The following is a 27,800-nucleotide window of genomic DNA, read 5'->3' on the forward strand; positions in this document are numbered from 1 at the left end:
TTTTTTATTTATTTATTTAGGAATCTCAGAGCTCTTTCCATTTGCTTCATATTATTGGTAAGATGCATCCCATAAAGGGCACTATAAGGAAAACTCCAGTTCAAATATGTTGCTCCATTTTGTCAGGCTATGAGAATGAAAGTGAATTGCAGGACATTATTACAAAATATAAGTAGTCCTACATAGCTACTGGGAGTCATAACTGATGAATATCTAAAATTTGAAATATTCCCCAAACTGCTAAAAACAACACCAGGAACTTGGTTTATTAAACACAAGTTCAATGGCAGTACTAGGAAAACCATTGCAATGACCTACTTACTCCCATTTCTGTTATATGCTTCTTCCATCCAGACTAACCTTCATGGCACCCAAAACAATGAAATTAGACAAATACTACAACAAAATTGCCAGATTTGATGTCAGTCTGCATACAAAGTGTCACCATTGAATAGCCTTAAAACAACTGTACTAATTTATGTTCCCATGATGTCTAACCAACTCACATCTTACTGCCCATGACCTAATATATAGCTCAGAAAATTGTTGATTACTACAAAACATCCTAAAAAAGTATTCCCCAGTCAGAGAACTACCCTGTCAAAATAATTGACTTTTACTCACCACCAAATCTAACAATACTTCTGGCAACTCACTAGACTCGTGCTATGTCTCCAAACTTTGGAACTCCCTACCACTACACTTGAAACAAATTGATAAACTAAAAACTTTCAAAATTCAGCTTGAAACCATATGTAATAAACTCCTGGCTATGGATGAATAAATTGCTAGGAACCACCATGAAAAATAATAAACTCCTGGCTATGCTTTTACTCACCTCCAGACTAATACCATAACAGCAAGCTGAGGAAACTACTACACAAGTTAGTAATTAGTAACTCGCTTCAGCCTAGTGCTATTATTTTAAATTGCCAGCCTCCTAATTTTCATTCTTTTCAAACTAATTCGCTCTATTATCACCTCTCATTCATGAAAGATTTTCCAGGTGCTGATCAATTGTACTCATTCCACTAACTGTATCTGTTCCAGTATTTCTCATACTCCTCCTCAACTTTTCTTTGGCATCGAATTAAAGTGCTGTGTATCTAAACTCACTAAAGATAAATCCTATATCAACATTTACATCAACATAATGTCATATGCTCTAATGTAACCTGTTCTAAGCTAAAACTATTTGACTTTTGTTTGTCTCCAATTTTCATTCAGACTGCAATTCAACCTCCTGCTCTTATGAACCAAAGACCTGTGATCTAGGATTCCAGAGAGAGACTAAGATACCTGAAGGAAAATGCTGCCCAGTAGATGAATGTGGTAAGTAAGAACATCCTCAATTTTCACAGTAGACTTTGTTATCTAAGTAACCCAAATGGAATTTAAGCACAGCAGGAAGAAATTTGAGTGTCAAATTTATATTCCACATTACAACTCTCCTTTGATGAACTATACAAATGGCAGACATATGCCAATTAGAAAATATATTACATAGCAAATTTTGAATTGAAAGACTCAATATCTGTGAGTAATTAATAACTCTGAGATAAAATACTGCTCTGAGATAACAAGACAAAATATATTTCTCTTAGATGTTAAGGTTTTCTGTGCAGAACTAACATGGATAAAATTTGCATTATATTGGAGGCCATGCTGCTAGCTAGGAACATGGCATCTTGTGATATCACAGTTAAAGAGTGCCTTATTAGATTTTGTTAAAGTCAACTACAATACTTCCCTAAAGGTGTGGTTTTTGTCAGTAGTAAAGTAACAAAATTGAATAAATTTGCTAGCTGTACTTGTACATTTCTAAAGAGTAACTGACAGGACAAGTAGGAATGAAATTAATTTCCAGACTTCATTGAACCATCTACATATATATTCTACATTTTTAATGGAAAATTACTTTTGTCATGCACAATGAATGAGTCTGTAGCATATTAATCTGTTAATATACCTTCTTATAGTGAATAGTTGAATGAAATGGAAATACTTTCTCATAAACAATCTTAGTTTCACAATCTTTTGCATCTGACATCTTCATCTTTTTTGAAAGTATGAAAATATATGAGATAATTAGAATTAAAAGAAGAGATGGAGGAAGATAGCCAGGAATGACTGCATAGTCATCCTACTTACATCTCAGGCAAATACAATTGTAATATAGAAGTAAAGGTCTTGCAAAATACAAAATGCAAAGTAAGATGCGTTTTGCCCTACTCATAATATAATCATTTATTTTATATTCATTTGTTACATGGAGTAAAGCATTAATCAGAAAAGAACACTTTCAGACATAGTCCAGAAAAAATAAGTAGAGAAGCAAAAATTTATGAGATAACTATCTTAAAAATACATGTATGTTGCAATGTGATAAGGTAACTGTGATGATTATACAATGAGACAGAAGCAGTCACTGTATACAATATGATCAGAAATAATCACACAAGCATAAGAATATTAAAAAGTAAATATATATATATATATATATATATATATATATATATATATATATATATATATATACATACATATGCAGTTATTGCAGTGCAGTCAAAGAAAATCTTGACTGACTACATGACACTTCATTACTAAGTCCTCTGAACAAGTTTGCCATCTAAGGATAGAGCACATTCTATTTCATAGTTAGCAGTTCCTAAGAAGAATGCTAAACTAAAATGGTACAGCTGCACCGTGAAGCTGATTGTCCGCTTGGGGACAAACAAAAACAGGAGAAAAAGAAAAAAAAAAAGAAAAATATTACACTAAAAATGCAACCACTGTTAACATCTGCCCATTTCTGGAAATTAACTAATACAAAGTTAAATTGCATCCTTTAATTTCCTTTGTTCTGCTCCTTACTATGGTATGTCAATTTTGCTAAAACTACACATCTTGATATTGTTTGTTTGATGCTGTCTGTCTGTCTGTCTCTCTCTGTCTTTTTTTCTTTTCTTTTTTTTTTTTTGCCATAGAATTACAAGCTGTTATGCTGAGTGAACATGACAAAACAGTATGATACATGGTGACAGTAAATTTAATTTTTATAGCCAATTTTAGAATTGTGAGAAATAGAAAGCTGTCATTTACAATGGTTTTATATGAATCAACCGAACTTTGGCTGTTGCTGTTAGACGATACAAAGAATATGAAATGTGCCCATCGTAGTCTTTACTGAGATGCCATTTTCTTTTCTTGTCTTCTAGTGCCAAAGGGTGTGTGTGTGTTTAATAATACAGAATATCAGGTAAGAAATGTGTTGTCAGAGTTTTACTTTGTGTATCAAATAGTGTTATATATGTCTTCATTTTTATTGAAGGATCACACATGATTAAAATGTGCTTCATTCGTTCAAAAGCTGTCATTCTACTGTGCTACTGACCTACTACAAAATGTGACTCCATAAGCCACTGGAAATATGGTATCTCAAGCATAAGTTGCTTTGGTTTTGTGGGATCATACTGAGCATGGCCCATGTTCATGCCTGTAACCAATAATATGTGATCTAACAACAAAAAGAACTCTTTGCCAGGCAAATGATGGCTACGATTCTAACTGTCTCGACTTTTGATCTGTTCCTGCTGTGACATTTGTTATAGATGCTGTACTGTTATTTTCATATCAAGAGGCAAGGTCCATGCAATGTCCATTTTATAGGTCAGACCATAGCTGCTGAGTAGGAGTAACAGATGAGGAAAAGTGGGGGGACCAATTTGCCTGAAAGGACAGGTCTTTAAAAATCGGATCATAGTGACAAAGCTTCTGATGGGCTATGGGTATGAAGGACTGGTCACTTTTCAGAGTCCATAGTTTAGCGGGATTCTTGTTTACACTTGAAGGTGGAAGATCAGAAGACTGGGAGTTAATTCTATGCATAATGGTACATGTGGTCATACTGAAATACTGATGTCACAGTAGAAAAGAGGGATAGGGTGTTGCTCTTTTGCATACTGTCCCTTTGTCCAGATAATCAACAGAGGTCATAGTTCACCTAGATAGTACTTTAAGCCGATATTAAAGATCCTGTGCTACTTGTTGATTATGACTATAGTTCAAAACTCATTTTATTAACAAATATTTGCACTATCCAAAACCATTTAGATGGCTGCCACCCCCGAAAAATACTCTGAAGTATGTGTAATTTGGATAGTGTACATGACATGGAACATAGAAAATAATATTTAGTGCCATTGTCTTGAAAAAGTCACTGGCAGGTGACACTTCTGCCTGGTTTTATTTTATCTTAGATTTATTTGTGAAAAATAAAGAAAAGAATAAAGAAAGGGAGATTGTAGGACCTTGTATTAACACTACTTCCCTGGGACCCTGAGGAGTGATAGGGAAAATCACCCTGGAATATCTATGTGACTCTACAACTGTACATATAAGATGGGCTTGTTAGTTCATGTAAGAATGCACCCACACTGGTCATTGCACATACTGCATGTCAGTGGAGTGTATGAATAGGGAAATTAAAGCACGAGGAACAACATTTTCACCTGCATAGGTATGACAGGTATCTAGCTACAACTAAGTATAGTTATCACACCTTGAAATGGAGGAAACCAGTGCAGATTTATGTGGGTTCTGTACCAAGTAGGATGGTAGGATCACATATGTAAATGTGGAAAGGAGGGGATAGAGATCACACTGGTGGGCAGAGAAGGGGTTAGACATAACATTGGTAGCACCCCAAAAATATTTCAGTAAAAGAAAATATATCAGGCAAAAAACAAACAAAATGAGGCTACATGCAGGATAAGTGTAAGTTAATATATATCATCATGGGACATTCATTATTTACTTCACCAGGAAGACTGGACAGTGGAAACCCTGGTGTGGTATCTCATGAGAGCTTTTAGGCTTTTTAAAATGTGGGTAAACTGATAAATATGTTGCAGCATACAGAGAGAGAGAGAGAGAGAGAGAGAGAGAGAAAGACAGAGAGCGAGAGATTCTTTTTGTTTGAGAAACGGGTATTCTGAGCAAAAAAAGTGACTCAGTGGTTAAGGTTTCTGCCTCCCAACAGCACTGTTCATAGTTCAACAAGGATCTTTGATACTGGTTTCTAATGAGGCTATGTGTTATACCTGCAGGTGACATGGTTAGGTATTCGAGTTTTATCCAACCTTTAAGCATATACCAAGTGAGTTGCTGCTCTGAAACTGTCTACATATATTGCACTTGTACAGTAACCATTTGAAATGCCAGAACCCCCTAGATCGAGTCCCACAATGGCGAGACTAAATTACCAAAAGAATACACTTAAACCACAAGGACAAAAACCAAGAATAATAAAGGAAGGAGAAGTAAGCAGCCAAACTCCACAGGTACAAAAAGTAAAATTTGAGTGCTTTTGTCTCCAAATACAAGACTCAGAATAAGTTAACAGAACACAAATTTCCCTATATATATATATATATATATATATATATATATATATATATATATATATATATATATATATATATACATACACACACACACAACCTCCTGCATAAGAATTAATTGAACACTAATCAAGTTCCCACCCTTAATTAATACAAGTCACATAAAACAAAAATTCTGACTAAATCTCATGAAAACACTTCATAAAAACTAAAATGTATTCATATTGATAGCATTTAGACCTTAAGAATAATAGTTTATCCCATTGTATTCATGAAATAAAATCCTTATGTTGACATGCATTAAAACTGCTAAATGTAAAAAGCAAATTTTAATTTCAGTAAGGGACAAAGTGTTTTATTCATAGTAATGTGTTTTAACAATTCTATGAATAAAACAATTAGGATTATGAAGCCGGAGAAGGGCGGTGGGCTAGTGATTATGGACATGAATGACTATATTGGGAGGATGTTTGAGATTTTATATAGTGACACCTATATGGAAATTTCCCGTAACAAGCTCAATATTGCATACAGGTACATAGACTTAGTGATTAATGAGCTTATGTTAATCGGGTAGACCACCTTAGAGGAACATGTCTTGCTGAGTACAACCTATCCTAAGATTCCAGTAGAAAAAAGAGATTAGAAGCACACCACGACAATCGAAGCCAACTTAAAAAGCTGATATATCCTTTATTTGTAGAAAGTAAGCGCTTTCACGCCTCACATGGCGCTTCTTCAGACTTTAATGAAAATAAAAAGTAAAAATCTCCATTATATCTCTACTTAGCCATTTCTTAAGCCAATGAAATCTCTGAAGGTTAATTAGCTAATTAATTCTAATTTTCAGCATTTAATTTTCTTGTCATTGGAGAAATCTTTATAAAAACAGTTATTAATTGATAGAATTGTCTTATAAAATTAGTCTACTGTGAGTTTCCCTAAAGCTCTAAAAATAATAATGAAATATATTCATACACCTAATGTGCCTACACACAAACAGACATACATAAAAAATTCATATAGAAACATAGAAATATACAAATATATAAACATATAAATATAAAAATGTAAAAAATACATACACATAGATATCCACATCTGTATACTTATATGTGACTCAATGTATACCTCGATATTATGTATAAACATGTAGGTGTATAAAAGTATATCTGTATATGTAAATCAGTATGTATAAAAAATATATGTAAAAAAAATATATATATATATATATATATATATATATATATATATATATATATAAATATATTAAAAAAAATATGTATATATGAATATATATGTGAACATATGAAGTAAGTTTAATATATGATATATATCCTAAGATTCCGACTATTTTCAGAATTCCCAAGATTCATAAAAGTGTCGATAATCCACCCGATTGGGCTAAATTATTATTCTTCAGGTCTAAATGTTATCAGTATGAATACATTTTAGTTTTTATAGATTCATAAGTTCATAGGTAGGTACTAGGCTATCTGCACGAGGGCATTTATAAGCCTAGCCAGAGTGTGTCAGCTTTTGCTGCACCATTGATTAATTAACTGATTCTCTGTCACTCAGAGCCAATTAAGTGATCCCAGGGGTGTATTTTTCTGTTACCCATCCACTCGTCAAGGTTTTTCTTGAAGAGTGTTAGTGAGGGGCTCTGCCTGATGTAATTTGGAATTTTGTTCCAAAGCATGGGGAGTCTCTATGACAGGAATCTATCCCTCCAGCATGTTCTATTTATAGTTGTGGCGAGGTTTAGCTCACTAGAGCACGTGGCTCATAGTGACTTGGATTTCTTTAGGTGGAACATGTCCATCAATTCTGAGTTGGACATGGCTTTGTAAGTCAGGCAGAGATCACCTCTGAGTAAGCGATATGCCACTGAGTACAGCTGGAGTTTTTTCAGTTGGGCTGCATAGGACATATGTTTGAGGCCAGTAATCCTCTTGGTGAGGTACTTTTGTGATCTTTCCAGCTGTTGGAAGTGTCTTGTGAGGTACATCCCAAATGGGATATTGTACTCTATGATGGGTTTGATGAATGATGAGTAGAGGGGCACTATAACCTCTTTATTTCTAGATGCGAACCCTTTAGTAATTAGATGGGCTACATAGAAGGATTTCCTAACTACGTTGGCAATATGATTGTCAAAGGAGAGATTGCTATCTACCTGGGTCCTCAGATCTCTTATTACCTCTTCTGTATTAAGGGGGCTGCCACTTATGTGGTAATTCGTGGGTGTTTTGTTTTTCCCAAATGGGATGACTGCATTTTTTGGCATTTAGCTTGAGGCCATGACTTTGACACCAGGTGTCCGTCTCAGTAAGGCCCTTTTGGAGGATGTCCATGTCAGCTGGAGAGTCAATTATGGCTCCCAGTTTGCAGTCATCAGTGAACTTGGTTAGTCATAGTCCTCCTGTGAATGCCTGTATGTCTGAGAAGTATATGCCGAGCAGTAGGGATCCCAGGACCGAGCCTTGCGGGACACCACTTGTGACTGGTTTAGAGTCGGACCTGGAGCAAGCTATTCTTACTGTGTGAGTTCTGTCTGTAAGCCACTTGGCAACCCATCTCGTGACGTAGGGGTTTATGTTCAGGCTGGTGAGTTTTTCCTGTAATACCCGAGTGGGGAATGGTGTTGAAAGCCTTGGCGAGGTCAAGGTAGGCTGTGTGAACCACCTTTCCCCTCATCTATGGCCTTGGTGACTTTCTCGAAGAAGTCAACCAGGTTTAGTAGGCATGATCTGCCCTTAACAAAGCCGAACTGAGTCGGGTCAAGTTTTTGGAGGTTCCCAATGTCTTTGTTAATGAGTTGCATGATGATGCACTCCATAGCCTTGCAGATCAGGCTGGCTAGTCAGGCTTATGGGGCGATAATTACCAGGGTCAGTTGTGGCCCCTCCTTTGTGGAGAGGAATAACCATTGCTGTGCACCATTCTATGGGCATGTAGCCTGTGGAGAGGCTGAGGTTGAACAGCGTGTTTAGCTGGGGGGTTAGTTAGTTCTGTAGTTTGTGCAAGACACAGCCTGGGACACCATCTGGTCCCATTGATGTTGTGTTCTTGGTTTTGAAAGGGCTGTTTTCACCTGTGCATCTGTGATTTTTGGGACACTACACTTTTCCAGTATTGTTGTGGGTCCTTTTGGAGGTGAGAGGGGGGGTGAAGTTTGCACTGAATCTATCTGCCAGGATGTTGGCAATATCAGTAGGTTCAGTATATTTTGTGCTATGTTGCACTAGTTTAGTGCATATCTGCGAGTTGCCACTTAGATTCTTAACATAGCTAAAGAAGGCTTTGTGGTTATCTTTTGAATCCTTGGCTATTTTTGTTTCGAAGTTAGCCTTGGATGATTTCATGAGGGACCTTAGTTTCTTACTGATATTGATCAGGGATGTCTTTCCTTCTTGTGATTTGCTTTTTTTCTGAACTAGTTTTCTCCTTCTATTGTATAGCCTGTTTATTGCAGGGGTCCACCAAACTGGTTTCCTTCTCTTAGAGGAGTGAGTCTTGGTTTTGCTAGGGATGGCATGATCCATGCATTTTTGTAGGTGCTCATAGAGTGCATTTGTAAAGGTTTCTGCATCTTGGGCAGCATTATCCTTTAGCTTGGGGGCTGTGAAACTTACCACCTCTGTCTTAAGTAAGGTGAAGTTTGCTTTAGAGAAGTTTTTTACTGTGGTTGGGGATGGTGGTGGGGTGTGGACATCCAGAATGATTAGTTTATGGTCTGATTTAACCAGTGATGGGTTGACCTCCGGTGTGGAACACCTGTCGCCCATGTTAGTGATGACCCGGTCCAATATGTTTTCACCTCTGGTAGGGGAGTTTACGAGCTGATCCAGGAAGCGCTGCACCTGTGAATTTGTACGCAAGTAGTTTTCCCAGTGAATGGTAGGGTAATTGAAATTGCCCAATATCAGGGTGTTCGGTAGGACCTTCATGTTTTCCAGTGTCTCCAGAAAGGTAGAGTGGCGGTCCTGGGTCATGGAGCATGATCTGTAGCAGGCCACAATTTACATTGCAGATTTGCCCTATGATAGTTGGACATGGATGATCTCAGAGCTATCATGCTGCACCACTAACCTGAAAGTTTAGGTATCCTTTATGAATATGGATACATCCCCTCCTTTTGTGTTTTGGTCCATGTTCTGTGGCTGAAACGTGTGGTATGAGTTGTAGCCCAGTAGTGCTGGGGTGCTCTCTGGTACCTTGAACCAGGTCTCAGTTACTGCACAGATGTCGACGTTCTCCATACTGAGGAGTGCTTCGAGTGCATGCATTTTGAGATTTAAACTCCTGGCATTGAGTAGCATAACCCTCTGTTTTTTGTTAATTGTGCTGTTTACGGAGGTGGGTTTGACTTTTGAGCCTTTCCTAAAAAAGACACTATGGGGGCAGCAAGAGCCTTGGCCAGTATTCGAAAGCCTAGGCATGACAGGTGCAAGCCATCTCTTGCGAAGCAATGCAGTTTGTCGAGCATGTCGTCCCAGGCTGACAGACACTGGATCCCCTTTGAATGACACCAGAAGCTTAGCCAATTGTTGAAATTGATCATTTTTTCTTTATACTGAGGTATCATTCTTGGTGAGGGCAGAATGCTACTCAGGGTCAGGGTCATACCAGCCTGGGCTACATGATCAGAGAGCTCTTCCATGTCTCTTTTCATGTAGTCCAGGGAGGTACATCTCAGGTCATTCACACCAACATGAACAATGACAGAGTCATATTTGTACTTGCTCTGGAGTGACCTGAGTACTTGTATTATGTGGCGGATTCTGGCTCCTGACAGGCAGCTAACAGTAACCTTCAGCTTGTCCAGCCTAGTGAGTGGGACGTCAATGTGCCTAACTATAAAGTCACCTATTACTAGTGTGTTAGGTATGTTATTTAACCTTATGGGCTGTGATTGTACGACACACTGATTTTGTGCTTTATGTGTTGTCTGGTTTGTGATGGGAAGTGTAGGTTGTTTGGGTGTCTGCTTTGGAGGTCTTGGATGCTTTTGCAGGTTTTTATTTATAGCCTCCGAGTATGATTTTGTGTATTTATGTGTATTTTTTGCCAGTGCTGTTTTAGTAGGTCTGTGTGCAGCTGGAGTTGTGGTGCAAGTGTTAACCTTCTCTTGACTGTCTGTTCCAGTCTTGGGTGGAGAAAGCTTAGCTTCCAGTTTGGCTGTATAATTGCATGTCTCGCATATGTTAGTGTTTTGTGGTAGGAGGAGAGGGTTGTCTGTGTACATGATGCAGTTGTAACATTGCTTCAGGATACCTAGATTCACAGTCTGGACTGGAGAATGCACCTGAAGTTGCCCTTTGGTGATGCCTGAATAGTAGGGTGAACTGCTTAGTCGCTTGGTTGGTGAGGGGTGAATAAAGAGCCTTGCCCTGCTGGGCAATCAGTGTCAGGGTATATTAGTGCTTGCTATTAGGTCTGAGCAAGTGCTGGGTTGTAAGATGCTTCTTGAGTACTTAGCTTGAGAGTTAGACTAGTTTCAAGGGAAAAACTGAAGAGGAGACTTAGTGGAGCCGGGAATAATTTAACCGTAGCTAACCGGCACTGCCCGGTGTGCAAAAGCGTGCAACCACATTTTTTTAGTAGGGAAATGAACGAGACAGAAATTAGCCCAAAATGGCCAATAAACTACTAACTTCTGGGCTGGAACCACTCCTCCAGGGACGGATAGGTTGCTCAAAGCTCCCCTCTCTCACAGGTGAACAGAGAAACTTACTTCTATCCAAGTAAGGTATGGGCAACTCAGAAACTAGTATCACAGCCCTGAATTCAGCACTAGCCTGAAAACTGGACTACACTTGGGTAGAAAGGCAGGAAACAAGGATTTTTTTATTTTGAAAAGATAAGGCAAAAACAGAAAAAAATACACTTAAAACAGCTTTAAATGACTACAAAACGATCAGAAAAGGTTATCACACTTAAGTTTGTAGCCTATAACAGTTAAACAAATTATTTAAACAAAAAACTTTTTAAAAGTGCAGGCAGTCAAATAAGTACAATACGTGAAAAAAAACAAGCTTTTAAATCACAATAAATGCTGGAAAATCTACATTTAGGTGGAAACCAGTTAAGTAGAGCAAGAAAGTACAGAAAACTGATACTTAATCACTACAAAGTCTCTCTTCTAAGTTAGAAATCTTGTATCAGTTTAAGGCTTTCTAGTGCTACCCAGTAGGTTAGTTACAGGAAAGATGGGAAACAAGTGCAGATGTGGTCTTTTAAACAGGAAAGTTGAAAGAGATGGACAAACTGTCCAAATGGTCAATAAACTACAATTTATGGGCCAAGAACCTCTCCTCTCATGGTAGACAGGCTACCTAGTGCTTACCACTCCCACTGATAAGCTAGAAGGCTTTCCTCCAACACAGAAAGGCTTGCAAGGCTCAGAAGCTTACCAACAGTCCTGGGTACAGCAACTCTGTATCTGGACTAGGCTAGTTACAGGAAAGGTGGGAAACAAGCGCAAGTGCGGCTTTTAAACCAGAATGTTGAAAGAGATGGAAAAAAACTGCTGAAACAGCCATTAGCTACAATTTCTGGGGCAGGGACCACTTCTCTTGTGGTAGATAGGCTACCTGATGCTTACCACTCCCACTGATAAGCAAGAAGGCTTCCTTCCAACACAGAAACGCTTGGGGGGCTCAGAAGCTTACAAAGAGTCCTGGATACAGCAAATCTGTACCTGGACTAGACTAGCAACAGGAAAGGCAGGAAACAAGTACAAACACAGGCTTTTAAACCAGAAGGTTGAAAGAGATAGACAAGCTTCCCAAACAGCCAATAAACTATAATCCCTGTGCCAGAAACCAGTCCTCCTGTGGTAGACAGGTTACTTAGTGCTTACCACTCCCACTGATAAGCTAGAAGGCTTCTCTCCAACAGAGAAGGGCTTGGGGGGCTCAGAGCTTACTACCAGTCCTGTATACAGCAAATCTGTACCTGGACTACAATAGTTATAAGAAATGCGGGGACCAAACGCAAAACAGACTTTTAACCAAAAAGTAGAAAGAGATGGAAAAACTGCCCAGACAGCCAATGAACTACAATTTCAGGGCAAAAACCCATTCTTCCCATGGTAGATAGGCTACCTAGTGCTTACCACTCCCACTGATAAGCTAGAAAGCTTCCCTCCAACAGAGAAAGGCTTGGGGGGCTCAGAAGCTTACTAACAATTCTGGATACAGCAACTCTGTAACCGGACTAGGCTAGTTATAGGAAAGGCTGGAAACAGGCACAAGTGTGGCTTTCAAACCAGAAAGTTGAAAGAGATGGAAAAAAACTGCTCAAACAGCCATTAGCTACAATTTCTGGGCCAGGGACCACTCCTCTTGTGGTAGATAGGCTAGCTGATGCTTACCACTCCCACTGATAAGCTAGAAGGCTTCCCTCCAACATGGAAAGGCTTGGGGTGCTCAGAAGCTTACAAAAAGTCCTGGATACAGCAAATCTGTACTTGAACTAGACTAGTAACAGGAAAGGCAGGAAGCAAGTGCAAACACAGGCTTTTAAATCAGAAGGTTGAAAGAGATGGAAAAGCTTCCCAAATTCCTGGGCTAGAAACCATTCCTCCTGTGGTAGACAAGTTACTTAGTGCTTCCCACTCCCACTGATAAGCTAGAAGGCTTCTCTCCAACAGAGAAGGGCTTGGGGAGGCTCAGAAGCTTACTAACAGTCCTGGATACAGCAAATCTGTACCTGGACTACAATAGTTATAGGAAAGGCGGGGACCAAACGCAAAATGGACTTTTAACCAGAAAGTAGAAAGAGATGGAAAAACTGCCCAAATGGCCAATGAACTACAATTACAGAGCCAAAACCCACTCTTCCCATGGTAGATAGGCTACCTAGTGCTTACCATTCCCACTGATAAGCTAGAAGGCTTCCCTCTAACACAGAAATGCTTGGGGGGCTCAGAAGCTTACCAACAGTCCTGGATACAGCAAGTCTGTATCTGGACCTGACTAGTTACAGGAAAGGCAGGAAACAAGCTTAGAATTTTTTTTTCTTACAGAAAAGCAGCTAAAACAGCAGTAAATACAATTCAAATTGTAGTGCAGGCCAGCACACCTAAGTGTGTAGCAACACTACGGCAAATACAGTTCAAACAAATGCAATTAAATTAACAAATGACTAAAAAACAAGTGCAGAGGGCAGTAAATTAGAAGGCTACTAACAAGCAATAATAAGTGCAGAGTAAGAGCGAATGAACAGATAACAGCACGCAGAAGAGCAACTAAGACAGTTACAGTAAGAGCAGATGAATAATATATATATATATATATATATATATATATATATATATATGTGTGTATATATATATATATATATATATATATATATATATATATATATATATATATCTACATATATTTTTTCTTGAGGGAGGGAACAGAGTAGCATTAAGAGGCTACAGGGGTTGTCCTTCCCAAAAGCTCTCTTTGTACACAGTAGGAGTGCCTGAAATCAGAATATGATCTCACTGCACTCAGTTGAATGAGCAAATAAGATGGGCAAAGAAGGAGTATCCAAATACAAATCTACAAGAGGGTCGGGCAGTTTCAAAGCCATCAAGATTAACACCAAAACAAGAACAGGGAGGGTGGGTGGAGAACTAACTGTAGAGAGACAACCACAACTTCAGTTGAGTTAATATTCAGTGAAAACACAACTAAATAAATACAGTACTATATGCAAAACAGCAGATAAAAGCGTACTTAAATTCACTTATACGTCCAGCTGATTTCAGGTAGATGTTAGCCAGCCAAAACTCTGATATTAAGCAGACATAACTCAAAATGTACCACTTATATAAGGCAAGACAGAATGTCAGTGATGAGGTGAAACTACTCCCACTGCTAATAATGGCTACACAAAAATTCTAAAAAGTACTCCGTAGAGAGACAGCCACAACTTCAGTTGAGTTAATATTCAGTGAAAAACACAAATAAATAAATTAAATACAGTACTATATGCAAAACAGCAGATAAAAGTGTACTTAAATTCACTTATATGTCCAGTTGATTTCAGGTAGATGTTAGCTAGCCAAAGCTCTGATATTAAGCAGAGATAACTCAAAATGTACCACTTATATAAGGCAAGACAGGATGTCAGCGATGAGCTGAAACTACCCCCCACTGCTATCAATGGCTACACAGAAATTCTTAAAAGTACTCTGTAGAGAGAGAGCCACAACTTCAGCTTAGTTAATATTCAGTGAAAAACACAAATAAATAAATTAAATACAGTACTATATGCAAAAGAGCGGATAAATTCACTTATACGTCCAGCTGATTTCAGGTAGATGTTAGCCAGCCAAAGCTCTGATATTATGAAGTGTTTTCATGAGATTTAGTATGGATTTTTGTTTTATGTGACTTGTATTAATTAAGGGTGGAGTCTTGATTAGTGTTCAATTAATTCTTGTGCAGGAGGCTGTGTATGTATATAGGGAAGTTTGTGTTCTATTAACTTATTCTGAAGAAGTCTTGTATTTGGAGACGAATTTGCTCAATAAATTTTACTTTTCGTACCTGTGGAGTTTGGCTGCTTACTTCTTCTTCTAAAAGAATACACTTACATATAGTAACTCCAAGATGCTATTTTGTGGAATATTTCCTTTTCTCTGGTGTGTGTGTGTGTGTGTGTGTGTGTGTGTGTGTGTGTGTGTGTGTGTGTGTGTGTGTGTGTGTGTGTGTGTGTGTGTGTGCGCGCATGCACACGCAAGTGCATGTGATTCTGCTGATAAACAAAAATGCAGCTCTGTGAACTGATTCTAAAAAGGCATCCAACACTGATTTAGAAGTTAGAAGAAATGTTGTATGAAGACTAGGAATGACTGAAGTATTATGAGTGAACAGGGATTTTTTTAGAAGATTCCTGCTATGCTAAACAAGTAATTGGTATAGCCTGCAAACACTTTGCGTGATGATGGCGTTTGTGGTTGTTAGAACACTGAGGAACATGTGGCCTGAAGTTCTATGCTCTGGTGTGTATTAAGGGTGCTCAGGTTTGTACTAGGAAGCCCTAGAATCAGAAATCTAAGTTTGAAGGAGGTGTGGACCATAAGTCTCTGTAGTAGTGGAGAGAACAGGAATGCTCTGTGGTAGTAGGCAGCACAACAAAACAAGGATGAGATTGTATGATGGTGTCAAACCTCTGACCTAAACCAACCACGAACCAAAAAGATAAACTGATAAAAAACAAACTGGCAGCAAAAAACAATGTTATATTATTTTATACATACTATTGTGGATTCCGTGAAATCCAAGACTAGTTATATAGCTAGATTCCTGGACAAACAACTTAAAATTATAGTGAATAATATTCCCGATTTGTGCTGTGATTCTTGGCAGTTTCTTACAATTAGTAACAAATTGAATCCCTTCCCTGATGGCGTATTTATAACCATAGATATAAAAGATTTATTTAGTAGTATTCCTCATGACCAAGGGAAGAAATAGTTTTGTTTATATTTGAATGAAGTAATGAAGTGACATCAAGATAAAATTAATGTCTATAACCAGCTACTAGAATGGTTCTAAGTTTTAATAATATACATTTAGAAGGACATTACTACAGACAAATGGAAGGGGTAACTATGGGGTCAGCCTGTGGCCCCTTGTTTGCCAATTGTTATGGTATGGTGGGAAAGAGTATACCTGTACACAAGTCCATTTTATTCCTATATTAGCATGTATGTTAGGTACCTGGATGATTTGTTTGTTGCTTTGGAAAAGCCAATGGCAGAAATTAATAATTTCATTGAATATATCAGACAACCAATTTTCTGAAATTTACTCATGTTGGTAGTTGTGATAGTATGGCATACTTAGACGTCCTAATTTCAAGCAATATGGATGGGCTGAAGTCAAATATTTATAGAAAACCAACATTTTCAAATGCATTCTTACATTATTCCAGTAACCATCCCACCCATGTCAAGAGGGGTGTTGTGAAGGGCCAAATGGTTTGGGCAGCCTATATGGTTTCAAATCATGATGATTTCTTAAGGGAGTGTACCCATATATCAAATATGTTTTACAATAGGGTTATCCCATAAGAATGGTAAATCAAATACGTAATGAAGTAATCCTAAAACGTAACCAAGGCATTTATGTTCCACTGCTTTGGGAACATCATGAAAGCCACGAGATTGTAATTGTAGAGAACATCAACCATGTTATTATTAATATTAATAACAGTGTTGCTGTTAATGACATAAATGATGGCCCAGTTGGTGGTGGTAATAGGAATGCAAGAATGGTTTGCCCCTTTGTTACAACTTACCATGATAATGGTAAAATAATAAGTGATATAAATAAAAACTGGGACATTATAAAAATGGAAACAGATTTGACCAACAGACTAGGTACCAATCCAAAAATTGTTTACAGCAGGGGCCTGAATTTTAAAAATATTTTACAGCGACAGCAAGTAACCTCTAGGGTAGGTAAGATGTTTCCTTGTGGTACCTGTAATCAATGGAAATATGTATACTGTGGGTCAAGTATAAACATTAGGAACAAGAAAATCCAAATTAGGGGTAGATATAGTTGCTATACACAAGGGGTAGTTTACGTTGCATGCTGTTCAAACTGTCCTACATTTTATGTTGGCAAAACTAAATGTAAGCTATCCCAGAGGATGTATGAGCATATCTGATATCTCCCATGGAAAGGACACAAATGCCCTTTATAAGCATATAAGTAAATTCCCCACCCATAGTTTTAAAATTTCAGTAGTCTATCAGGTTAGGATAGACCCCCTTGGGGGACCCTGGAAACAAATATTAGAAAACAAAGAAACATGGTGGCAAATTTATCTCAATGCTGGAACCCCACCTGGACTAAATGAAATGATTTCCATCAACAGTTTTCCTAAATTAAGAACATATGATAGGTAGTTTGTAACATATTTATAATATTTATAATATTTATAATTATGTATTTATATATATATTTTAAAGTAATTTATGTGGCATATAAAATATATTTTATTGGCTCTAGAAAATAATTTTTAAATGGTAGTAATGAGTTTGCATTGGTTGGTGTATTCTGTGATGTCACATTATGTCAGTACAAAAGGTTGTTCAGTGTAATGGAGTTTATCTGAAGAAGTTTGGCAATTTAACAGACTAAAGCGCTAATATTGCTGCCAGCCAGTTTGTTTTTTATCAAACCTCTGACTTAGAGGGTCAGCTGGCATGATGCATTATTTGTCTGCTGAAGAATGTGTATGTATGTACATATCATTGGTCTTTCATTGCTGTGACTCGTTAACAACAACCAGTCATTAGAACTCTAATCAACTGCTCCCAGTATAATCCACAAACATTTCTCATGTGGTATATTAAACTTATACTACTTTTTACTTGTTTCCTTCTACTGATTATTTCTTTTTTTTTCAGCCTGAGGCTGTTGTCCCCAAAGATACTTGTGAAATCTGTGTTTGTACCTCAGATGTGGATCCAAGTACCATGTTGCATGAAATTTCATGTGCACCTCAGTTGTGTACAATACATTGTGACCCAGTAAGCCATATCTTTTTCCATTATTATTGCTCTTTGATAGTGAAATGCACTGCAAGCCTTATAATTAATGATTGTTTGTTTCCTTTTTGGCAGGGCTTTGAGTATCAGGAAGTACCTGGACAGTGCTGTGGAGAATGTATTCAAACACAGTGTGTAGTTTTCCTGCCTGATAGCTCCATCCATCTACTTAAGGTCTGTAAATGGTACACAAATGTTATATAAATACTGTGCAAACATTATGCGATTGCTGAATATGGACAGCATTGCACAAAATGTAAACAGTATACAACTTGTACGTCAGCAGTTTGAAAACAGTCGACTGCATTTTATAAATGGTAGGAAATAGTATGCAAACAATATGAAATGAGTATGCATCAGTTTATAAACAGTGAACAAATAGTATATAATATGTCTGGAAATTGTATGCAAACACTAGGAAAATGGTACATCAAACTATAAAAATAATATGCATAAATATGCGACTAATATAAAAACAGTATGCACAGTGTATCAATAGTAAGTAGCATTATGTCAACAGTATGACATGATTAAATAAATGCATTGTTACTGTGTGTATGTTGTAAACATATTATGTATTTATTATGTACAAAATTCTATTTATTATCATGTACAGATACTGAATTTGATGGTCATTCAGCTAGGGTCATGGCTGAAAGGGGTCAACACCCTTTCATTTATCAAATAGATTTTATCAAATTTTATTTATAAATAAAAATTTATCAAAATGGTTCTCGGAACTTAAACTCTTACTTAACCCTGCCAAAACCAAATTACTTCTCTTTTTCCCCACCTCAGTTACCGCTCAAACTATAGAATCCTTCAACACCAGCAATTCTACTTTCCATGTGTCCTCCAACAATGGGACCATTATCTACCCCGTACTCAATACCAAACTACTAGGGGTGACCATTGATCATAAACTTAAATTTGATGTGCATATAAACTTAACTGTTAAATCAGTTAACAGAAAACTTGGTTCGATGTATAGAATAAAGGCCTTCCTAACTCCGTACACCAAACTGACTATTGCCCGAACCCACCTCCTCTCCACTCTCCTTTATGCCTCCCCGATATTCTCCTTCCTAAACAAGAAAGAACTTAATAAACTAACAACTACCTATAATCACATAGCCAGATTCATAACAGGAACGCCCTATCGCACTCATCACTGCCTAAATTTAAGGTCTCTCGAATGGCTGGAACTCCCCAATTTACTCAAATTCAACCAACTAACTGAGGCGTTTAAAATTATTAACTACCCAAGTAAAACTCCCTCACTGTACAAAATACTTACCCCGTACTCCAACCTCAACTCCCTCAGGTCTTCCAAAAGTCTACTAAGGACCATTAAATCCAACAATGCTGGTGGTGATGCACTATATGCCAATTCCATTGGCAAATCCTGGAACGCCCTACCAAACAACCTAAGACTTATGCCATCTCAGCACCAATTTAAATTACACCTTAGAGCATACCTGAAATCCAAATGGTTATGCCCTTGCTCCAGTCCAGACTAATAAGCTATTGTCCCAGCCGCACCTAGGCTCCTACAGCCTCTGCCTAACCCAAAAACCAAAGATCACTCTATTTTAGCCCTCCTTGTCTGGCTGTTCAAATCTGTACCTCATGAAATCATTTAATAATTTTTGTTTTCTCTTATTTGATCTGTAAGCATCAGTGTATTTATTGTACTCACTTGTTATTGGTTTATAATTGTATATGTAGTAACCAGTAGATTATCTTGTGTATCAACACCAATGTTTTTGTTTTGTAAATCTAACTATGACCTTGGAGCTTTTCTCCCCGGGCCTCCACTGAAAATGGACATGTATCCAGTTGGACTAGCCCGGTCAACAAATGTAAAATAAAATAAAATAAATAAATAAATAATAAATAAATAGTAAATAAGTGAATCTTACAATATATAAACAGTATATAATAGCATGCCAGCAGCATAAAACTCATATTCATAAATATGTAAAAGGTATCTAATAGCAATTCAACAGTATAAAACAGTATGCTACAGAATATGCACAGCATGTAGTAATATGTCATCAGTATAAAGAACAGGATGCCACGGCATATAAATAGAGTGCAATAGTATATCAAGCACGGTGGTGGTGCTGCGGTAGCATTGTCGGCTCACAGTAAGACGCTGCCCGGTTCGATTCTCAGCTAGAGTGTCTTCTGCATGGAGACATGCATGAATGGGCGTACCTTCATTGAAGGTTGTGCGTCAGGGATGGTAACTCGGCACGTAAAAATCAACTACCAATCATTAGCGGACCGGAGTTCCGCCGTGGCGACCCCTAACCGGGAAATGCCGAAAGACACAACAACAAGTATATCAAGCACAGTACATAAACAATATTCAATAGTATGTCAACAGTATGAAACAGTAATGCCACCATAAATATATCATATGCAAACAGTACATAAACATACAGTAGTATAAATAGCCCTGACTGTACATGTCTGAATCATACTATAACCAAAGATATTGCAGTAAGTGAGTGAAAGATCAAATGAGTGACTGAGTGAATGAATGGCAAACTGATGCTCATCACCTGTGTCATTTTCAGTAGAACTATGCAGTTACATGCTATCAACATATGTGATATAGATATGGACACTATTATGGTTTTACTTTTATTTTGAACTACTTTGTAGGAAAGGAGAAACTGCCCTTTTTTATATCATTATATCTCAGATACATACTTTTTCTCCTTTTCAAAAGACAGAAGCTCACTCATTGAGGTTACTGGCATGACTATCTCTGTAATGCAAATATCTGTTTGCTGTCTTCTAATCACGTTAAATAACGTGGACCAAAACATCTCCTGAACAGTAAATGCTATTAAAAAGTATAAATGCCAGTTCTGTTCAGCAAAATTGTGTCTTTACAATGATAATTATTAACACATTCAAAGTCTTTAAATAAGTAAAGTAATTCATTATAAAAGAATTTTAGCAGTGGCGATGCTGCGGTAGCATTGTCGCCTCAAAGTATGACGTTGTCCTGTTCGATTATCAACTAGAGAGTCTTCTGTGTGGAGACATGCATGAATGGGCGTACCTTCATTGAAGGTTGTGCGTCAGAGCTGGCAACTCGGCACGTAAAAATCTACTGCCAATCATTAGCGGACCGGAGTTCCGCTGTGGTGACCCCTAACCAGGAAAAGTCGAAAGACACAACAACTTTTCATTTCTGGGAAACAGTGCAATGTAGGCACATAGTGTCAGCACAACTTTTGTATCAGCCAAACTTGAGCTTTCGTATGATGGCTGGAATTACTTTTGTGGATCCTTGCTTACTTGTTTCCCTAACGGCTTCTTCATGGTGACCTATGTCTAGCCTTCCATGGTATGAAGGAGCCAGCCTTGTTTGACCTGCTTTAAGTAACTCTCAACCTCTTAGCACAAGAACTCTGGACAAAGCCAAAAATAATGCAGGTCCAAAGAACCAAAATCAGGGACAGATTTTAAATATTACTTTTGCAAACTTAGAAAGCTGATAGAATAACAGGTTTTACATTACTATGCATTTTCCAAAGGATATGAAGTCTAAAACTCAAATGTCTTTCATTATTTAATGACTTCAATTCTCAATGATTTGCCAGAACAACACATATTTTCAGGCAGAGCACAAATAAGAGGCACAAATCTGACCATTCTGTGAAATTCTGCACATCTGAGAGCAGTGCTTGTATATCTTACTAGGACCAGTGGCATCTCAAACACCCATATGAAAAACCTTAATCTAAACTAACAAATTGGAAAAACTCAGTGGGGAGATTCATAGCCCTACACATTCCTCCCCAATAGAACAAACTTCATTTACATATCAGGCATTACAATATTATCGCACCCCCAAACTAAACTTACACAAATGGCTGTGAGTCCATAAATTCACTCTAGGGAATGCCTCCATGACTCTCTTAAATAATGGAGGTGAGCATTATTTGTGTGTTGTTGGATCCCTACCAGTTGATTGAAGTTTCAAAACTTTGAAGACCATATGGCCGAGACCATATGATCGGAGTTTTGAAACTTCAAACACTTTGCATTGAGATCGCCATACAGCACAGAACTCGGGATTTGTCATTTTCCTCACTGTAGTGCGATTTCAGAGTTGGTATATTTAAGTTGCAGGGGGTGTGTTGGGCGTAGCCCCCCATGTGGGGGGGGGTGCAGAGGGACTTGTACCCCCTGCAAAAAGGCAAGTATAATGTGTTTTGTTTAGTTTTTTTTTTTTTTTTTTTTTTTTTTTTTTATTTTGAAGCTTTAAAACTTTGATCATATGGTCTTGGGCATGTCAACTGATAGGGATCCATTTTTCTTAATGTTGTTTAATGACCAGACATCTTATGGCTCCAGTAACTATTCACTTAGTAACTTTCTATTTTCTTGCATCACAATGTTGAAGGGTAGGAGAGATGCCACTGCTTGTCATCTGCAGGTTTCATACTCAGTGCTAGTGTTGTCAGCTATAGCCTAGAATCTGGTATTTACAGTCATACTAGTGTGATCTTGTATTTAGTATATGTTGGGGGGGGGGGGTAGTGCAGTCCCTGCACAAATGCATTTATGTGTACTGCACTAATATGGTAATATGCAGATGCAGTCACTAATGTATACCTTCAGTAAGTGGAAAGATAATATAGATGTGTTTACTCACCAACAGTAATATTTGTCATAAGTAGGGCTGAGTAAATGTATATGACAATGCTGAGTGAGTCCCAATCAGCAGTGTGTTGGTGAAAAAGCATGATCGATAGCTTTAGTACTCAGTGGAATGCAGTAAGTGCTAGTAGTGATGATCCTTGTATACAACACACACACACACACACACACACACACACACACACACACACACACACACACACACACACACACACACACACACACACACACACACACACACACACACACACACACACACACACACACACACTGGAAAGACTACTAGTATTTATTACTTGTCAAGCAAAGGGTTGATTGTTAGATCTACCAACTACTGTACGTTATATAGAGTACTTAGAAATTAAATGAAGTTTGCTAAATCTAAGCACACTGCTATTCTCTGCTTATAGTTAATAGAAATCAATAATGTGCTTTTTTCTATATTATTTCTTCTAGCCAAATGAGACTTGGGTAGCACCAGCGGATAACTGCACTGAATATGAATGTGCTGTAATGGACAATGCATTTATTACAATCACAAACAAGATAGTTTGTCCTCCATTTGACCCCAAGGAGTGTGTACCGGTAAGCATGTTTCTGTGGCACTTAATTACGAAACCAAAAGAAAAGAGTATCTTGTACTTCAATGGCTGTCTTAAAGTGCAGATTTGACTAGGAACCATATATATATATATATATATATATATATATATATATATATATATATATATACACACACACACACACACACACACACACACACACACACACACACACACACACACACACACACACACACACACTGATACTGACAAGTACTGATTTACTTGTATTTCATTGGTTATATGGGTTCATAGTATCATAAGTAAGTACTAGGCTAGCTGCCCTTGCAAGCCATTTTAAGCCTAGACAAATTCCCTTTTGGTGCTCAAAATAACTTTTCCCATTTGGTTATAGATTAGTCATACCCATTTCATCTAGTAAGGCTATGATAAATGAGTGTGGTAACCAGTATTTGAGCAAACAATCAGACCTGTTCCGAATTTTGTAAATGACTAACTATCCCTGGCCTGTTTCTCATGTTATGGTAGTAAAGTTTGATGACAGTATAATTACCATAAAGTGAAAGAACAGTTATATTATTTATGGTATAACATTACACATATAGCTATGGATTTGTTTTAGCATTGTTATTCTTGGATGTGGGGATATAAAATACCTTGTGTCACTTCTTTTGGTGTCAGAAGAGTTGTATTATGCATAAAAACAAAAATGTAAAATGCAAAAAGCCACCAGTATAAACTAACAAGACAGTAACTAGTAAAAGAAATAAGGAAAAACAATGAAAATTCAAAATGACTACAAATTTATGAACAAATCCCTGGATATGGCCCAGGGCTTTCTAGCACACCAAGCACTGGAAGACCCAGTGATAGGAGATCAGAGTAATCGGCTGATGCAGAGGTCTCTCATTTTTGTATCTGGGGATTTGGTCTACTGCTGTACTGACCCAATGTAGGTAAAAGAGCAATGCAGCATGAAGGACCACAGTCCACAGTTTGACACACAACACAGTGTTTGCACACAGCATTCAGATTCCCCTGCATGTGTAAAAGTGAAGGTATTATCTGTCCCACATCAACAGCAAACATGTCAGGACAACATGGGGCAGCACGTTTGTATACAAAGAAAATTATCTTTCCTGTATCTACTTGGATGACATAACTGTCGATTTATTCTCACATCCCAGCACAGGCCACCAGAACCAGTATAGAAACTGGAAGGAAAATCTCCACTCAGACTGGGATCCCACTCCTCAACTGATAGGATCAGTGGGAGAACTAATGGGCTATTAGACCACACTGGAGGGGGGACCTATTATAAGTCCAAGGCTCTATTCTGCAAGTTCTGCATATCTAAAAATGTTAGGGTGATTATCGCTTAAAAGCACAACATTTTAAAACCTGTGGTTACATACTAAAAGCAATGTTTTTTCTATGGGGCAGCCCCCTCTCAAAATAGGGGCTGCACTAACATACCACCTACTGCTTATATATACTAAGATTAAGATTACTTTACCTTGGACTACGACAGCAGTTTTGAATTTAGTAGATTCCCCCTCCTAATTGCAGTTAAATATTTGAAACTGTATACCTCATGGTGTAGTTTTAAACACATAATAGGAACCCTAAATGCTTGGCTGGTATAATGAAATTAACCTAGGAAAGAAAACTACACATGAATTTATGTCTACCACTTAAATGCAAAAAGATTCACACTTCCATCAAAGATTTTTTTATAATCCACCTTTTAACAGGTGATAAAAGTGAACCAGGTATATTTCAGTAGTACACTATCATCTTAAAGAGCTGTTGTCATCAGAGTGTGAAAACATGAAAGTATGTTACAGATCTGCTACCAAGTCTGATTCTTTGAACATTTCTTCCTAATATTTTAGATAAACTATGAACCACAGTGATACAATATTCCTGTGGACAATATGATAATTAGCAATCAGGTCAGGGACATTTATCCTTCCATGTGATCCCATTATTTACTGTTATATTTGGTATTCTTCCAGTAAAGGATAGGCTTTTGCCACTTTGGGAATTTTTAGACTATCCTTTGCTTTGTTTGCTAATGAGTTTCTTATTTTATTGAAAAGACAAGAAGGTGAAATAAACATTTGAGGAATCAAAAATGCCATTAAAAAGTGCAATATTTTTCATGAAGAACAAATCAGTAATTTAGAGGTACTTCAGAGCTCTGTAGTTAGCATAAAATTTAAATGATATTCCCAAGAACTCTTTCAAATATTGAGCCTCAATCTTATAACTTAGTATTGTTACATCTCATCTAAAACTGTCATGAATGTGGACTTTGATTTGTTTTGTTTAAAAATACTTATATATATATATGTATACATTATATATATATATATATATATATATATATATATATATATATATATATATATGGCATTAGTCAGACTATTAATTATTTTGTTTCTTGACCCTGTAGTCCTCTGTGTGTTAATGTTCTGTGAAGAAAATAGAAAGGCATAAAAACAGAATAGGATAATGTTGATACAGAAGCAGTCACAAGAAAAATGTCTTATAATTAATAAAACTATAATTAAATAAAAATTCTTACACATAAAGGGAAAAATAAATGTGTTAGCAAATCAGAACTCCCACCTAACACATATGTTAAAATTGTTGACTTTAGTTCTCCTGAAAATGTTTATGATAGACTTAGCATAAATATAAGCTTAATATTTCAGAACAGCTTCTGAATATATAAAAAGGAGTAGACCATAAAAAATCTGTCAAATTTCTGCCCACTATACTAAGTTCAGATGCTAACTGTGTGATGTGCATCATCTGTTTCACTTTAATATGTTTAGTTTTTATTAATTAATTGTGATGCATGAGTATATGTCTGTCTTTTATGTTGATCTCGAGACTTTTGCCATGTTTTGATTCACACAGGATGCCCAGAGAGCTGAAGGAAATCAGATGGCAGTTAGGATGAAGCTAAATTACTCCTAGTAACTTACTGACAAATTAATCATCTTTAACTGGCTTTTTAATAGTGATATGACAGATGTGGCCCTCACTAGGGTTTGTGTGAGAACATTTATGAATGTATTAACAGTGCAGTGATACCAGTAACTGATTTAAGGCCAAAAAGCCCTGCTGTAGTTCTAGTTTCTGTGGAGTATTCCAATTGATACAGGTGCTCAGCGACAACTGTCTGTTATGTGCTCACAGATGGTCTACCAGGATGACTATAGGTGTTGTTTCTGGTATATTCTTATTGTTTATGTAAAAACGAATATTAACCCCACTTGGAGTATTAATCCATTTCTGCTTTAGGTGAAGTAATCACGATCCAGTAGAAACAAAATTAATTGTAATGCACTTGATATTTACTGCGAGATTTGCCAATACTCAGTTTTGGAACACTGATGGGATGGAAAATAAATTATCCTTCATGTTTGCAGTGACCTTGGGATTTGCATGGGTAGGAAGGCTTACTCCCAAAAATAAACAAATGTTATTCTTGCATATTTTGCTTTTCCAGCAAGAGCCTGTCAAGATTGTGGGTGTTAGTAAATCAGGCATCAACATTTTGCTTGAGAAATTGTGATATATTCAAAAATCAGTATCATTAATGTGTGCTTTTGTATAACTGGTAATTACAAACAGTGTAGACTGTGATAATAAACTTTGTGCATGGAGGTATAGATGCCTGAGTTGTTAATAAATGTTACAATTATCTTTAACAGGGTTCAATTCAACTGACTCCAGATCAGTGCTGTAAAATCTGTAAGTAACAACATATACAAACTCTGATTTTACTGAAAGTATATGTTATTTAAATTACCCACAGTTCTGTAATAGTAATTTTGTTTTATCCTACACCGCAGTTTTAATAATATTCAGACTTAGCAGTGTCTAACTGTATTCCAACAGGCACTCCAACACCAAAGAACTGTGAACTTCATTCAAGAGTCAACTACATCAGCCAAAATGGATGCCAGAGTAAAGAACCAGTTAATATAACATCTTGCCAGGGGACTTGCGGCACATACTCTATGTAAGTATCATGTAGCTAGAACACATGTATTACACATGTGATTTGTTATTACATGTGCTCATTCTTGCCCTTAAGTATACAATGTGTACATGCTTAACTATCCTATAATAACCATATAACAAACATGCCAGTGAATGAGTTACATTTTATTTGGTGTGATACACAGTTGCCTGGAAAAATTATGCAGCATTTTCCCTATTCTGGAATGTAATTTGCTTTTGTTATTGCCTTTTAAGAAATGAAATGATAGAATGCATTTAACAGTATAATTCAGATGTCTCATTAAAAAGCTATAATGACTATTCAGCTCAAAATATGATGAGGGATATAAATCTTATCACTTCTGGTTTATATTTTCTTTATTTAAAAATGTTTCCAGAAACATTCCAACATAATACAAAACAGTGACATTTATAAAACATTATTTATTTATTATTTTATTTTATTTTTATTTTAAATTTGTGTACTAGGAGTGTCTAACTGGCCATAAGCCCATTTTCAGTGGAGGCCCAGGGAGAAAAGCTCCATACAGAAAAAAA

At 37.0% G+C, this 27,800-nt stretch overlaps 1 protein-coding gene across 1 annotated transcript in view; it reads left to right on the forward strand.

Moving 5' to 3' along the window:
* LOC122791457 (mucin-2-like) overlaps positions 1-27,800 on the forward strand; it is a 508,385-nt gene that overhangs the window by 466,321 nt on the left and 14,264 nt on the right. Inside the window, exons 43-49 of the mRNA XM_044059202.1 lie at positions 1,228-1,332; positions 2,988-3,025; positions 17,833-17,955; positions 18,049-18,147; positions 23,116-23,244; positions 26,951-26,990; positions 27,138-27,261. Coding sequence (XP_043915137.1) covers positions 1,228-1,332; positions 2,988-3,025; positions 17,833-17,955; positions 18,049-18,147; positions 23,116-23,244; positions 26,951-26,990; positions 27,138-27,261 — 658 coding nt within the window. The remainder of the gene's footprint in view (positions 1-1,227; positions 1,333-2,987; positions 3,026-17,832; positions 17,956-18,048; positions 18,148-23,115; positions 23,245-26,950; positions 26,991-27,137; positions 27,262-27,800) is intronic.

The sequence above is a fragment of the Protopterus annectens genome, chromosome 17.part0 (genome assembly GCF_019279795.1).
Source record: "Protopterus annectens isolate FY-2018-M chromosome 17.part0, PAN1.0, whole genome shotgun sequence".
Taxonomy (NCBI): domain Eukaryota; kingdom Metazoa; phylum Chordata; order Ceratodontiformes; family Protopteridae; genus Protopterus; species Protopterus annectens.